The sequence below is a fragment of the Calonectris borealis genome, chromosome 1 (assembly GCF_964195595.1).
Source record: "Calonectris borealis chromosome 1, bCalBor7.hap1.2, whole genome shotgun sequence".
Lineage (NCBI taxonomy): Eukaryota > Metazoa > Chordata > Aves > Procellariiformes > Procellariidae > Calonectris > Calonectris borealis.
Genome location: NC_134312.1, coordinates 134,270,843 through 134,287,874, shown reverse-complemented (window position 1 = coordinate 134,287,874; position 17,032 = coordinate 134,270,843). Strand labels below are relative to the sequence as shown.

Sequence of the window (17,032 nt, the reverse complement as noted above, 5' to 3'; positions counted from 1 at the left end):
GGGGAGTGCAAGGGAGTGGGAGACTGCTAAAGTAATTCCCATATTGTCTGCAGGCTGTATTGACAGTGATCATCAGTCACCTGCTCATACTTCCTTCACCCCGGCCTTCAGAGGGAGACCAAAGGTTACGCTGGGTCACAGGATCTGGAGGGAAATGAAAAGACATGCAAAATCGAGCTGCCAACCCACTGCATCTGTAGACAGAGTTATCCCCACTAGGCCACATGTTCCAAAAACTAAGACGTTTTAATAGTCTCATGAGGACTTGTTAAAATATAACAACGAAGAGAATAGAGAGGAAAACTGCCAAGCTCTGCTTGCAATTACTGCAGTATTTAGCTGGGATATTTACAACCAAAAAAGCACATTTGCCTTTTCAGGATGCTGCTTTGCATCACAAAGGCCTTCTCATTTGCACAAACAAAATCAAGCATTTGTGTTGCTCTTCTACACAAATATCCATTGCTCCAGTTTCAGGAGTGGGATGCATTGCATGGCGTTCTTTCTCAAGTCTTATTTACACCCAAAAACCGTACCGGTGTCCTCAATAACTGAAGAGCAGAGTTCACGCTACACAAATATACTTCATCATAATAATGTTAGCAACTAAACGGTGTTTTCAACATTCACAGAGCTCTAGTTATACTGTCATGTTAGTGAGGGCTATAGGTGACTACCTTCATGCAACACACAAACACAGCTTTCATACTTTCAATTACTGCTCAAGCAAAACATTTTCATTTTCTCCCCAAATAGTTCTGTGAGAATCCCAACACCTATAAACTTTGTATCCAACATATGAAAGTGAAACCCCAAACCCAGCATCTTGGAACTCACAGCCTAAAGTTGCGTTGCCACAACCCAGTCCTCATTCACACAAGCAGATCCACCAGAGTCAACTGAGCTCATTTGCATGAGAAGGACATGAAAGATTAGACTTTAGATGAGGGCCAAATTCTGCTTGTAGAAGCAGAAAAGCTGCCCAGACACATTGAGGACTGCAAAATTTGACGCCAGAATGTTATCCCCAAGATCTCTTGCCAGAATAAGTCAGATATTTAAGACAACTGTGAAATCTGAAGCTACTGAAACCTCCAGCGCTTGGGAAGGGGATGGGACAGATGACAGCGCAGAAGCCTGAATTCTCGTGCAATTCTACTTAGTAAAATTCCCTCAAATAATCCACAGTGACAGTTTCACTCCATGTTTTTATGGAAAGCGAGCGGAAAAAAAGGTTCAGATTTGTAATATTTAAACATTAGAAATCAACCATTTAGTTAGTGTCACAGAGCAGCAATTACAAGACAAGACTTTAAAAAGCTGAAGTGAAATTACACAAAGCAAGGTAGGGGCCTAGGGGCCCGTTCTGCCATGCATTTGGTGAACACAGCATTGCTACCTTAGGTGAAGGTGCCAATTAGGACAGTAGAAACAGTAATTCAGTGTTTAAACAAGTATTTTTTTCAAGACAGAAACGATTCTATTTGTAGTGCAGTATTGTTCCTGTGCCCCCACTGAGATGCAAGCCAAATGTTCTTCTGAGAATATAAAAACTTGGCCCTTCTCTCATCTACAGATAAAAAAAAATGAGGCAAAGAGATTTAGCAACTTACGCTAAATCCATGTGAGCATTCCACAGCAGAAGTAATGGAAACATACCTCCTGAGTTCTAGCCCAGGATTTTAACTATAAAATTAACTTTCTTTAATACAGTAAGTTATTATCATGATAGTTTTGACAACTGGCAAAGGAGGTGGAAAAGATCAGCAATTTTTCAAAACTGCTTATTGCCAAGGATTATAAAAATTTATGTCCTTATGTCTCAGTTGAACAAGACAGCCATACAAAAGCATAAGAATCTGTAATACATGCCACCTCTTCCTATCTGTGTTTGGATTACTTCTGGTTAAGAGGTAGCTGCGAGATACTAATTGATATGTTGCTATGATACAAAATCAGTTATAAGTCATCATTTTGCTATCTAAAAAGCAACACTGCACTTGGAAACTTCAACATCCGCCTTGGCAAGACATGGACATTACGGCTTGCAATTTTCTTCTTTCTAGATTTTAGTTTCTGCTACCAGTGTAAGAAAAGAAAAGCAAAAAGTCATCTCTTGCTATCTTCCGTGAAAAATCTTAGCCTTCCTTTCACACCCCTGAAAGGTGAAAGAGAGAGCTCCAAGCAACATAAGACAAAACTGGAAGAAAGGAAAGCATTTCTTTCCTAGTGACTTCCCCAGGCAGCATTGTAGGATCTTCGGTCCCTCACCCCCACCTCCCAACATTTTCAAGAGCTAGGCAAGCCAGCACCTATGGAACAGACCTGTGAAAATACTAATTAAGCTCCATCAAAACCCACTGCTAACCAAACTAACACATATCACTTCCAAAAAAAACAACTTTTAATAGCCCAGCTGGGGCAGGGGGCATGCAGGAGTGGGGAGGTACAAGCAAAACTAAAGAAAGACTCCTGGAAAGATCTCTCCAGTTAATTTCCAGAAACCAAGAATGGTGAAAAACCAGCTTCCAGTCTCACCCTTCAACAAAACAATGCCATTGCAACCACACTAGCAAAACAAACAAACAAACAAACAAACAAAACCACCCCATATTTTGTTGATAAGCTCAGAAGGAAAAGAGCAAGTACATACCCAATAAACTATCAAAGCAGCACAAACTTGAGTTACCTGAAGACAGTTTAGGTGTGCTGATGATGAATCTGTCAATAAGCCTGGCAAAGTCTAGCTCTACACATCGGGTTAAGAGTTTTAACATCCTGATTCTTTGCTCCATCATCACTGATTCCACCCAGGTTTTGCCATTATTTTTCCCCAAATAGCATCAGCAGGATGAAAGGTGGGCCCAAAATGTAACAATAAAATGCACAGAGGAAGAAAAAACAAACGCAGAGCAGGGTTAATGCAATGCCACAATTCATTTTGTCTCAGTATCTGAATGACAGCACTGATATTCTTAACATAGCTTATATGTACTAACAGAGATTTGCAAAATATCCACTCAATGCCATACACTAGCTAGGCAACACAACCACTGTTGACATTAGTATCCACAAGACCTGAACAAGAGCAAAAAAAAAAAAAATTTTTCCATGTAACAGTCAAAAATACATGTGTTGGAGTACTTCCAATTTAAAAGAAAATTACAACTACCTTATAAATAAACACGGTAAGTTGGTGAGGAAACCAGACTTACACTAAGGGCACAGCTTTAGGAAAGGCAAAACCTTTATTTTTTCTTAAGTGATTACTGCCTGTAGCAGCACCATCCAGGCCTTGCTGCAAGATGCCAAGAAACATTAATACCAAATAAAAAAAGCTTAACATGTGAGAGAATGTGGCAAATCAGATTTTAGCCTGAAGCACTGAGGAGTTTCTCTTGTACAATTCTGAAGACAGCATAAATCTGCTTACTGTATGCGCCTGATTTAACTACTGTGACCTGCTCATGAAAAGAAGCTGGCTGCACCGTGAGAAAAATGAAACCTCTAGCATATGAAATTGTACCATTTTAGCATTTGTGTTTTTCTTTAATGAAACGTAAGAATTACCATGCTTATCTGATTGTTTTTTGGCTACTTTAAAGAACGCAGAGTCTTTTCACAGATCTAACTGTAGCTCTGTCTAAAGTTTCAACACTTCTTTTGTTTCATCTGCAAACATATAGAGTGGTACTAAAGTTTATATTGATGTTGCACATTTGTGTACAACTCAGCTGAAGATATAGCACAGTTATAGCACAACATAATTTCATTATCAATAACAGAAATGCATCTCCAGTAGCTAGCTTGGAAAAATCTGCACAAGGCAAGCATTGAGAACACGTCTGAAAATTAAATAAAACTAAACTAAGAAATCATAAACCAGACAAATAAGATGCTTTTTAATCTCTGCTTGAGCCTGTACTACTCTTATTGCTGCAGACAGCTTTTGAAGGAGACCTTTAACATCACAGGCTGATTAGCGTAATGAAAGAAGATTGCTCTCACTGACAATAAATGCACTGAATTGGGAGAAAAGCAATGAGGGGACACACGATGTGAAAGGGGGGGAGACAGAGGAGAAGGAAGAAAGGAAGGTAGAGGACTAAAGATAAAAGCTGCAGTGTATCACTGTTTTTATTTAGATTACTACATCATCTTCCTTTCATCACCCAAATTCTCTCCTGTACAGTGCAGAGAGCAGTTCCTCCTTCACGCGTTCTTGCATCACCTGTATCCGTCAAAGACCCGGTTTCGTAAGACTGTGGGGATCAGGGACATACAGAAACCGATCCCTCTCCAGATGCTGTTCACATCTAAATGATAGATACTACTTCATACTGAAATCAGTATTTGCAGGTGAAACTACTTATCATTTCCCACATGGCTTGTCCCCAATTGTTATTTTGTTTTTTCTCTCTTTTATGGAAAAGGTTTTACTTCTCTTATAAATAAAAAGGTGGGTTGCCTAAGTAACTGCCATTTACATGTAATAACTAAACAGTAAAATGAATTTATATAGAAACAGCAAACGGAAACTGCTCTGACAAGCTCCAGTCATCTGCTGTCTACTTCAAACATAAGCCTGAGATACAGCTAGCTATAGTGCAATACAAGAGTATTCTTAGGCATAGTAACAGCTTTCTACTATCCAATTGAGTAAAATAAAAATTACAATCTATGGTGGTTAAATAGAAAAGCATAATATGTTTGGCTTAGAAAGAGTTAATAGAAAAACATCCAAAAGATATCAAACTTAAAAAGCCTTTTAAAACCATATCAAAAGTAGAAGTTATATGGACTCAAGAGATGATCAAATTTCAAAATGAGCAAACGCAGAAGATAATACTAAAGCAACAAGATTGAATGTTTTTTTGCGTTCATACTCACTCCAAGGAAGCTCATCACATCAGTTCCCATATCAGAACCCCTCTTCACAGGGATTTGAAACAAGTTCCCTGACATGAAGTACCAGTAGTAGAGGTCAGGAAACAGAGACAAAACAAGCAGTAGAGTTGGCAGGACACACAGCACTTCGGAGTTTTAAGGAAATGAAAAGATGAAACGTCCAACCTACTGACGGTGCTGTGCAAGTGTGTCTTTAAAACTGCCTCAAGTTCAGAGACTTAAAAACGTAGTTAATGTGATGCCAACACTCTAGCCAGCAAGGTATGGACAAGACACCTGATGTTTGTACTGGCCAAGTTGCTAAAAACTCTTGTACAGAACAGAGGTAGTGAATCCAAAGATAAATACGATGTGTTGGGGGAGAACCAACCACAGCTTTTGTAGAGAAACGTCACATCTCACAAATCTATTATTAATTTAAGGAGTCAATAAGCAAGCACACAACGGAAAGTCAACTGATGTAGTCTGTGGATTTGCACTTCACAAGATCTCACACCACAGTCTCTTAAAAAAATCCTTAGCTGGCAATGGATATGAGGGAAGATCCTCATGATCATTCTGAAGAATTTCTTGGAAAATACCAAACAGTGGCCAGGAATAGAGAGACATATTTCCACAGTCGAAAGAGGACTCTAGAGAAATCCTGATGAGATCTCTGATTGGGCTTGTGCCATTCGATTCATATATGATCTAGGACAAGAGTAAAGCATGAGATTGCAACAACTGCTGAACAATTATTTGAGTCAGTAAAGATCTTGTAAAGCTGAGCAGTTGCTCAGAGGAGATTGATGGCTCAGAGGAAGTAACAGATGAAATTCAATGTCAAGCAATTCAAAATAATCCAGCTTCTGTGATCAATGATGGGCTATTAGCTGATGTATACAAAAATAACATCTTAGAATTAAAATAAATATTTCTATGACAGTATTAGTTCATTGCTCGGTAGTAGCCCAAAAGTCCCGAATACCAATTAATGAATAATTATAGAAGGAACAGAAAACAAAACAGAAACCACCACTATGCCACTAAGTCTTAAATACCTTGTACGCTTCTGGTTCCAGTGGCTCAAAAATGCCGTAGCTGAAATGGAAACAATACGGAAGAACAAGGGTGATCAGAGGAATTAAACTGATCCCATAACAATGAAAAATGAAACAGAACAGGATTTTACAAGTTTGGAATACAGATAGCTGAGGGAAGCTAGAATATAGGTCTACAAAATCATGACGAATATGAAGAAGGCAAGTAGGGAATGACTATTTACTGTCTCTTCCTGTACAAGTACTGGAAGTACAAGAAGCTATTTCTGTACAAGAATACGAGGACAACAAATGAAACTACCAGCAATAAAAAGGATAACTCCTTTTCCATAGAACATATACTCAAGTACAGAACTCCTTACTACAGGATGTTGTAGGTGCTAAAAGTTCAGATGGCTCCAAAATATAATTGAACAAAATAGATCAAGCTCCAGGAGGTACTCAGCCTAAAAGCATTTATTCTGGTCTTGGGAGGTGCTGGGTTGTAGATGGCCAGATATAGGAATACTTCTGCAAACCTCTCTCCCATGTGCTCATGCTTTTCTTCAAACATCTGCTTTCAGCCACTGCTGGAGAAAGCCTGCTAGAGCAGATGGTCCTTCAGATTGATCCAGCATAGACATTATCATGAGAACTTCTTTCACCAGCTATAGTTCACAACGATGTTCCTGAGTGACAAGTCATCTCTAAAAGCACTTAAGTGACCAAGAGACACAGAGAAAAATCTACTGCATCCTTAAAATATTAACCTTGGGCCAGCAGGCCAAGCCAACATCAAGCACTGTTGTCAAACCATACATAACATAAATTACTACTATCAGAGATATAAATTACTACTATCAGAGATATTTCTAAGGAAACAAACTACAGTATTAGCTAAGCACAGCTTCTGCTAGTATAAATATTGAACGTTACATTTCATACCACTGTAAGCATACCCTGACATCCAGCCATGTCCACTTAAGTCACGTTTTGTGATAAGGACCAAAGACAAAACATCAACATGAAGATTAAGGCCTGAATGCTAAAAACAGTTGGTCCAAAACAACTTTTCACCTACCTTCTCCATTTTATCTTCTATTAATTGTGTCTTAGTTCCTGAGCTTATCTGTCTAAAACAAATGCAAGTTACAGAAGATACAGCTATAAAGACTAAATATACCACACAATCTGGTCTGAATAAATTCACTCATATCTATGAAGTCTGTTCTTAAAAACCTCCCATGACAGAGGTCCTACATTCTCTCCTGGCATCCTAAATGGCTAAATCAGTAAACACCTGAAATAAAATCTTCCCTAATTTTCATATTGTCCCCTTACTGCATTTCATCTCTCTTTCAAAAGGCTAAAATATAAGTCTCAGGGCAGGAAATTGTTGTCCTAGGTATGGATTAAATTTAAAGCATCCTTTATCACTTTCATACTTAGATTGTAGGATATTGATTTTGCTTGTTCACTAAAACCTGAGGGTTTTTTTTCAGTCCTTTAACTAGTGAATTAACACATTTGAATGCTTTCAGGAAAGGTAGTTACCAAAAAATCAAGAATACTTCTCATTATATTCACGCTGAAATCTAAGCCACACTCAGTCAATTATTTTCTATTGTGGTAATTCAAGGCAGAAATACTAAACTAACCTGCAAAAAAAAGTCCAGGCCAGAATACTACTATAATATTTCAAGTGAATCCCTACAATATACTATCTGTCATACTTTCTTCCTTAATAGGAGTAGTCAACATTAATGTGACTTAATGAAGAATCCTGACAACATTATCATATTTCTGAATTGAAATGACTTGATTACACTCTCCTTGAAGCTATTATTTACATCTTAATAAAGGACTATCATTACAGTTCTTTAATGGCTTAAAAGCGATCAAATAACAGTGAAAAACATAACCTGAGAGCAAAAAATATTTCATCTAGCTATGTAAATTTGACAAGTGCATATAACATGCACAAACAGCACATAAAAAATAAGCACATGAAGCAAAATTAAAAAACAAACTCTTTATGCTCAGAACGGGGAAAAAAAGGAGCCCACACAATTTTAATAAAACTGCAGTTAACTTTGGGCTCACTTTTAGAATTAAAAATTATGAAATCGCCAGCCTGCACTTCTCCGCCCCCAGTTTCTATCACATGTCCAAAATTCTCAGTTTAGACTCCAAGTCTGTAAGAACCTTGCTTCAGGTTTTATTAATGCCTAAAGTGTTATCGTTTTTCATAACAAAGCAATAGAATCCATAAAAATACCTGGGTAGGTATTTCAAGTCTTCAGCAAGCTTGAACATACTCAAGAATTTTGTTTGGCTTTATCATGGTTTAGCTTTTTTTGTCATGGTTTAATTACTTGAATGACTGGAATACATAATCAACTTTACTAACTAATTGTTAAACAACTCTTTGATCTCTATGAAGCTCTAATCAGGCAAGAAAAATTCTGTACGTATTATCTCAAAATATTCCTGGTTTTCCAGCAGTGAAACTGGAGTAGGCTAAACAATTTAATAATACTTCTTTCCAGAAGATGCAATTGGACTCAGCAATCTAAACTGTCACAAAAATATCTTCTAAAAATTTTACACCGCTTATTTACACAGCCCCTTTTGTATAAAGCTGTTTTATTTCACCACAATTAATGAAATGAACTTACCATAATAACACATCTCATTCATGATTTCTCAAGACAAGGTCAACCTTCTGAAAAGGTTGAGAAGGACACTTTACAGATTGGGTGCACAGAAACATTAAGACTGAGGTCAGCTTGGTACCTATCAGATGACTTCTGATCAAATGTACATTGTCCTCACCTGACTTCCCCCTGCCTTCTCACTGCAGGTTTGTACTGGCAGATCATCCCGGATCCGCCAGTACAGCTACACACATAGTTGCTCCCTTGCTGAAATCTGCCAAAATGGACTAAACTAGATTACAGGTACTATGGCCATTGGCAGTAACTGCAGACAGTAACTACAGACAGGTAGGTGAGGACAAGGATGCAGAGGTACCCTTAACTAATTTCAGTTAGATTCTCCATACAATTCTTGGCCTGCTGGCAAAAGATTGAGAAAAACCAATGGGGATGGAGAAGGCAGGAAACATGACTGATTTCTTGCTTTCTTGTTTCTGATTCTTTGGTACTTCCAGTGAGAGTTCTACGATACCCGTCTACTTGTTCCTTACTCACTTAATTAATGCCAGCTGTGAAAATGTTCACCATGAGAACAAATTATTCTGGTCAACAATATTAAAGTAATTAATTAAAATATGGTTCCCCTCCTCAAAAACCTCTCTTCCTGTCAAATTTGAAGGGATTGAGGATAGAAGAGCCCAAACAGTTCGACAGAAAAGCCTTACACTACAGAAACATGACAAGAGGTTCCCAGAGTAGCAGAGAGATTACATTCAGGGATATCCCTCTTTACTTCATTTCCCTTCTTTCTAGGTAAGGTAGATAGCTGTACATTATAAAGCACAGTGGTCATTAGTTAAAGGGACTCTATAACCCTATGTACAAACATCCTTAAAGGCCTGAGGATGATAAAGCATTCAGAATAGGCAGCTTCAAGACAGAATATAAAGGAAGAAACACTAAATATGTAGTTTCAACCTTCAATCATCACAGAAACAAAGACTACTTTACTTTCTTAGCAGTTTGCTTAATATAAAGTGCTGCTGCAGCCAATATATTAGTATCATTAAACAGGAGCATTTAACCATATATAATACAAATCTAGTTTAAGTCCAAGATTCTTCACAAGCACACAAAAATTAAAGATTATCAAAAGCCCTCCTAACAGCATTAAATAAAACATGTTCCCAGAGTTACTATGAACAAACAAAAATTGTTTCCCAGAAACTATACTATTAGCTTTAAACTACATAAAGAAAATTTAACAACATTTCATCCTCATCAGCTACTCACAAATCAAATCTTCAGTCTTATCTGCATACAGCCAGCTGGTTTTTAAAATTCTGCTGTAATTGAGGGGAAAAATAATTAAGCAATATTATTAGTCATCTTACCATTGTTCCCTGGTGGTTGTAATGCATCTCCTGTCAAGCTACACCACCCAACTGGGAAAATATCTCGAGAATCACATCTGCACCAATAGTCAAATGCTCCTCTCCAGCCATCAAACGTAACAAAAACTTCGTCTCCTTTAACATCTCCAATGGTTGCTGGGCAAATCAAGTACGGGTTCTTTCTATCTATAGCTTCAAGTTTCATTCCAACTTTAAAGCAGTTTGGCACAGGTTTTGGTGGTTCCTACAAAAGTAAGAGTGGTAGAACATTTGTATTTCTATGGCCTCTTAAAAAATAAAAAAAAAAAGAAAAACCTCAATTTTTCTTCAACATCCTTACTTCTTATATTCACGACTCTCAAAAAGTTATAGTAGACATTCAAGGAAACTTAGTCATATTTCAAATTTGCTTTTGCTCTTCTGTATTATAAAAATCCAGATTCTGTTCCCACAAACACAGCTGGGATAATTAGCAAAATTCTCCATGACAGAAAGACGCTGCTAAAAGTATTTACATAAGCAATAGGTTACACCCAATACATTATGTCTGGGCAGCAAGACAGCAAAGACACTAAAATGAAATTATTACATGCTAGTAAAGAAGAGGAGGTTTGCAGGGAATGGATCTTTCTGGGGACTGATAACTGTCTGGTAAAAGCTTCACATCCCAATTAATCCATGAAAAATTCATTAGCATTGGACATTATTTATAGGCCTCTGTTAACTCAGTTGGCCTTAGACCAATTCCAAGCGGACAGAAGAAAAACAAAAATCAAGTCAATGTGACCAGCATAAGTGTACCCCCACAGCAGGAGTTGTGACCCGATGGAACATGAATTACCACCTCAGCCTCAGGAACCTCATTATCCAAAAGTCATCTCACATGTGCTGGTAGGCTAGCACAGGGAAGTGTGGCTTATCACGCCTCAGAAAATTTATAAAATCTTATATTAAAAAAAATTACATAATTCTATAAAGTTAACACGCAAGCAATGTGGTTGCAGGTCTGAACCCAACTGTTTGATTTGCTGACATTCTTGTCAATGTCACTCTCAGTATCAAAAATGAAGGCACTCAATGTGACAGCAGGCTTTTACCACCTTGACAAAAAATTGAACCAAGTCATTTTAATATTACTGTTGGTTTTATATGATTTTATATGATTTTTCATGTTTCACAGTAACTTACTCAAGAGTCATGTTTAAAAAACTGAACAGCTTTTTCTGCTATTTTCAACTACTTTCTTACTACATTTTAAATGATGAGTATGTGCCCAATGAAAATGTTTAACAAAACTTTCCCAAGCACCACTGTATTCCAATGGCTCTTATTCCGCATTAAATTTTTTTTTTTACTCCTGTGCACAATCAAATGAATATAGTGCTGTTAAGAAATGTGATATGCATTGTATCTTAAATCCACGAGACACAAAAAATGAGCTAACACAATTTTTCTAAATAACACACCATTCTTTAAAGTCTCAACTCAGGAAAAGAGTTGCCCACCTCAACGGACTAGAAGCAGATGGCTTCCTGTCTAGCTTTGTAGCTTGCCAATGCAATTCAAAGTCGTTGTAAATAATAGTCTTGCCTTCCTGTGCTGCAGACAACAGGGTAATATCTTGGCATCTTCATTAAAAAACGTAACCATGGACCAATTGATAGAAAGTTGTTTACTAGCAGTCCCTTTATTCTTACCTTTTTAAAGAATGCTGCGGGTGCCATTTCAGCTCCATTGAGAGTTCTTAAGAGAAACATTGGCCAAGACGACGCATTCATCTGGAACCCTGAGTAACAAACAAACAAATAGCCCTCCTTTCCATTTGTAAAATAAAATAGGAGGAGAAGGATATAAAGTCTGTTTTACTAATGCCTCATTCCCTCTATTTTGGACCTGGCCAAAATAAAAGTAGCCAAGAAGGAACAAACAGGGTCGCTGTCAGTGCAGAAAGCCATGCAATGCATTTCCATTCTGAGTGACTTGCCTGCAGAATCACTCATCGCAATTTGTGATACTACAAATAAACATCTAGGACTTAAAGACATGGAAGTTCTAGTACAGGAGATCATAAGGTTGTCCCACAGAGTCCCTAGTCCAGTGGAACTTCCCCAGCACAAGAGCCCAGCTTACTTTTCCGGTCTGCTTTTTGCTCTCATTCTAAGACAACATCCTCCACTCCAGCTTCTCTCATTTATTGAGGAGATACCTTTTTATTTTTGAGACTCTTGTAATTCTTTCATCAGACCACAAACAAAAAAAGAACAATCGGTTTCTTCTCCCTCCTCCGTTAAAATAAATAAATAAATAAATAGCCTTAAAAACCAAAGAACACGTGACAGGGAAGAACAAAAATACAATTATTTTAATAAAAGCATGTATCATATTGGAAAACAAACTGGAAGATGTTTCTACTTTAATATTCTTCATTAACAAGTGAATAAAAAGCACAAACAATAATCAAATTTGTCTAGATGAACTACCTTATTCAAGCAGAACAAAGGTTTGGCTGAAAACATTCTCATTCCAGATAATCTTCCCTCAGAATCAACTACTTTCCAGTTAAAAAATAAAACAAAACAAAAAAATCCTTTTGCTTTCTACGCTTTCCAAATGGACGTTTCAAAGTAATGAGTAAGATAACAGACATAGTGGACATTTTTTCTGTGTCTTTAGCAGTTATATATCTGGCACAGTTCTACAGAGAAACAGACATAATAGAGCAAATTGGAAATTTTTCCACAAAACAAAAAGTACCAGAATCTGCCAGGAACTGATGAGTTCCCTCATAACTGAGCCTCGACAACTCTCTTAAAAAAAATGTAACTAGACAGGTGGAACATATCTGCAATTCTTGATCAGTTAAATCATTAAGTCATCTAAAATTGGATTATATGCTATAATGGCTCTTTAACTAGTAGCTTTAAGCTATTTTCAGCTGAATAAACAGTTTTCAAGTCTGAACTACCTATGCCACACCTAAGTGAATACAAAGCTCATATTCGATAAATGGTGTCATAATCAGCTCAGCAGTCCTCAAATTATCAGTCCTGGTTTGATACCAGAGTCTTTATACAACCTAAACACATGTGGTTACTGAAACACAATATTCCTAACCAGCTAGCCCAGAAAAGACACATACGCAAGACAGAGGAATGACAACTAGACAACAGTTTCATTTAACTTCATTTGGCCTTTAAGTCGTCCTGGTAAAACCGGAGAAAATGTTACCCTCAACATAATTTGTTGAGAACTTTAAGCTCTCAACAACAAAAAAGCTCACCTAAGAAAAACAGAGGCTGGAACAGGAACCCTTTGCTACATTAATCACTTTCTCAAAACCCTTATGTAACATGCACAATTAAACTTATGTAAAAATCACGTAGGAGGGTCTATTTTAGCTAGTTATTATGATAGAAGCAGAACATTAGTACCTAGAAGGTTCCCTACTACTCAGGAAAAAAAGAAAAAAATCAGTTGCTTAAATGTCTAACAGGAGGTAATTATACACCCAATTAGCTCCCAGCTTTGCCCAGGAACAGGATGCTGTAAAACTGCCAAAAAGGCTTTTTCAAAAATTTATCTAGGTATGCCAGAATGTTTGATTGCTGGAATTTAGCCTATCTCTAGAAAAATCTAGGGCAGGAGGGACAAAATAATGGCATTCGCATTCTTTTCTGAATAACCAGCAATTGTTCGGAGGGCAGGTAAACTTACACGCCTGGGTGCAGGGAAACAGCTGCTTGTTAGGTGCTGCACTACAAGCAGCCTGACCGAATAGGGGTAAGAAACAGTATCCAAAGAGAAGGCATCAACCTTTCTACTTCCACTGACGATTGTGGAAAGTTTCTCTTCTTAACGGATCGACTGCCCGTTTTATACATAACCAGAGTTGTTTTATTCATCAGACTGGTTTAGAAACGTATTTTAAAAAGCACTGTGCTCCTGAACTGAAGCCATATATTTAACACTGTACATATGTGTAGCTGAAGGAATAGGCATACTCTTCTCTATTACAACCCTCTTTCATACTGGTATCACTGCATTCATTCTACAAGGTTATACCAAGAACTTCAGAGAGGGTCAACTGGGTAACTTCTCTCTCAAAAAAAAAAAAAAAAAAAAAAAATTAGAATCTTTTCCCCCAGGTGTCAAGAAATTTCCAGTGCTTTCATTCAAAACCTCTATATATCCACAGGAAAGAAGGAAAAAAGCCCTTCTGGGCTCAAACTGCATCTATCTATACCAAATAATATTTTTCTAGACTGGCACCCTGGTTGCATTGCTTTTCTTGTGTTTCCCAAGCAGCACAACAGCACAAAAATCTACCCCTATAATCTATATGAAGTGTCTTGATGGTTATGTCAACTGCTCCTGTGTCTGTCTGCCTCTCTACAAGCAAATCAAGTTCCATACTGTAGTGAAATGATACTTTTCACTTCATCTTTCAAACAGAAGAACTGAAAGTTGTTAACAAATTGGGATGACAAGTTTTTTTGAGAGGCTACTAAGAGAAATCATACCTATCTTCACTAAACCTCTGATGCAAAATCAGTAAGAGTAACTGATGACATTAAACCAGAAGTAGGTTCATAACTATAAGATGGGAAACCAGCAGTAACCAATTTCTGCTTACAGTTCATTTCTTATATTAAGAATGTTATTTCTTGCATCTTTTAAAAATTACAGAAAATAACAGGATAACAGGGGAGGGGATGTTGCTGTTGTGGGGGGCTTGGGAGGGAATTAAGATAAATTTTGGTCATTATTTTTCCTCCTTTTTAAAAGTAGAACTATTTTCAGAACAATGCGAAAAATGCGTTTCTTTAAAGATTTCCACACCTAGAAGTTTAAGCTATAACAAATATGGTACCAGAATGCAGACCTAAATATACAGGTTATCACAGCAAAGAAAGGTGATACCACCCTTTATTACCCCTAGTAGTTAGTCAAAGTTACCTCTCACTATTCATCACATAGGAAGGAATTCCTTTGTACAGTTCCCCATTTAATAAACTTCCTCAGTAAGACTAAGCCCAAGCACTATTTTTCAGTTTGGGGAAACACATAATATTGTCACCTGTATTGCTCATGAAAGGCAAAAGAAATTCTGCATACTATTTCTAAGCATAGGAAAGCTACACCTTGTTCACAACTGTTTGTTGTGCTCACAAACTAGTCATGACAAACTGATCAGATGTCCCCCAACATGTGTCGATTTGAGGAGATGAGAATCACATGCAATATAAGCTTGCAGTTTGCTAAAGCTCTGCAGTGCTGTTTTTCCCACCTCAGAGCAGAATGCTGCAATACCACTACTAACCCACCCTATGCTGCCTTTCCCAGACCACAACCAATTTGCTCAGTGCCCGAGAAAACATTCAGACTGTCCTGAACTGATGCACCTCCTGCAGCCCTGCTGCGCGTTTCACAGGTCGGTTAACAGCGAGCGCCTTCTGGTGGGCTGCTCTGATGTACTGAGGGGGAAAAAGGCAAGTCAGCTTTCCCCAGTTCTTACGAAGGTCTAGTAAAAGGAGCACGCATAGCATCAAGCAAGAAAACGTTGCACCGGTACACACTCGTAAGATAGGGTGTGTATGAGGGAACATTTATAGAATGGGGACATGACAGTGTATCTCATCAATAAGAAAGCTGTCAGACACTCCCATTACGGGACTATTAAAAAAAAAAAAAAAAAAACCAAAACCACACCAGAACTCAAACTAATTGTTCTGCTCATTCTTATATCAAAAGAATCCAAAAAGAAGAAAAAGCCACAATGCACTTAGCCTGAATTAGTTTGCTTACCTCTTTTTCAATTAAATAATGGTTTGGTGAAGTGTTAGTACCATTGAATTTGCGAAGACAAAAAGGTAAAATTGACTTCAAGAAAGCAATACTCCACACATGTTAGTTCAGAAGCTTTGTTTCTTACCAAGCGGAGGCTGGAGCATGCCCCCTTTCTTTTCACAGGTCCCGATAGGCTGTATGTCTGAGGAATCCACAAGCCTCCAAAAATCATTTTTGTTGTCACTTCCATCCAGCCGCAACCTTAGCCTGGCACCAGTGATTCCAATTACTGTAGCTATACAAACTGAGGTAACATTGCGAGGATCATGGGCTTCCAGTTTCATACCAACTTTGAAATCGTTCGTAGGTGGAACTCTAGACTACAATAAAAGGTAAAAGACTTTTTCTTATTGTTGTTAGTAATGCTAAATTTACCAGCCAGTTCAATATACAGCTTTCATTCATCCAAACATATCATATAAATGGCTTCAAAAGAAGCCTTTGAACTTTGAGTGTTTAGCAGCAAATCAGAAAAGGCAGCTGGATAACCTACCAAAAGCTACCATTTCAAATACTTGATGTTCCTAGTGCATAAACATGACCGATTTCTAAAAAGATAGGCACTCTAAGAAAGGTAACAAGGGAATCCCTGACAAAGATATGAACATGAGGATGGGGGAGCAGTGATTAATACTTGAAGTGAATGGAAAACAAGGACATCAGGAAACATGACATTCAACTCAAAAAAAAAAAAACCCCAAACCAAGCCACAAAAAATACCCCACCCACAAGATTTATTAGCTTTCAATTCAAAAGAAATAGTTATTCTCATTAGAGTAATATCTTGGGTATTTAAACAAAATTTGGAGCCTGCTGCACTAAGCACTACAAAAGCTCAACGCAAGAAAGAGTTTCTGCCTCAAAAAAAAAAAGCTTACAATACAAAGAAGACAGAAAAAGGACTGTGTTTTACAGAAAGAAAACAGACAGTCCTAAAGTCACATAAAACTTCTGTGTTAAGACAAAAATTGCAGCTTGTGCTTTTTTGTAGAGAACTGAATATATTCATACACATACAATGAAATGCCAATTTAATTAGCGCAGGGAAAAGAAACACGACAAATTCAACTTGGTCTTTGAGCAGAACTTTTTGTCACAAGCTAAAGATGAACAAGAGAGAAGGAAAGTATTTTTTACTCATGTATCAACACACTACTGGCAGAGATTGACTGGATCACAGTCTGATTACTTGCCTACTGTAGTACTG

The 17,032-nt window shown here is 37.6% G+C and overlaps 1 protein-coding gene across 1 annotated transcript in view; it reads right to left on the bottom strand.

The window, feature by feature from the left end:
* SCML2 (Scm polycomb group protein like 2) overlaps positions 1–17,032 on the bottom strand; it is a 71,155-nt gene that overhangs the window by 23,718 nt on the left and 30,405 nt on the right. Inside the window, exons 5-7 of the mRNA XM_075175377.1 lie at positions 15,911–16,145; positions 11,676–11,764; positions 9,979–10,222 (exon numbers count right to left, since the gene is read on the bottom strand). Coding sequence (XP_075031478.1) covers positions 9,979–10,222; positions 11,676–11,764; positions 15,911–16,145 — 568 coding nt within the window. The remainder of the gene's footprint in view (positions 1–9,978; positions 10,223–11,675; positions 11,765–15,910; positions 16,146–17,032) is intronic.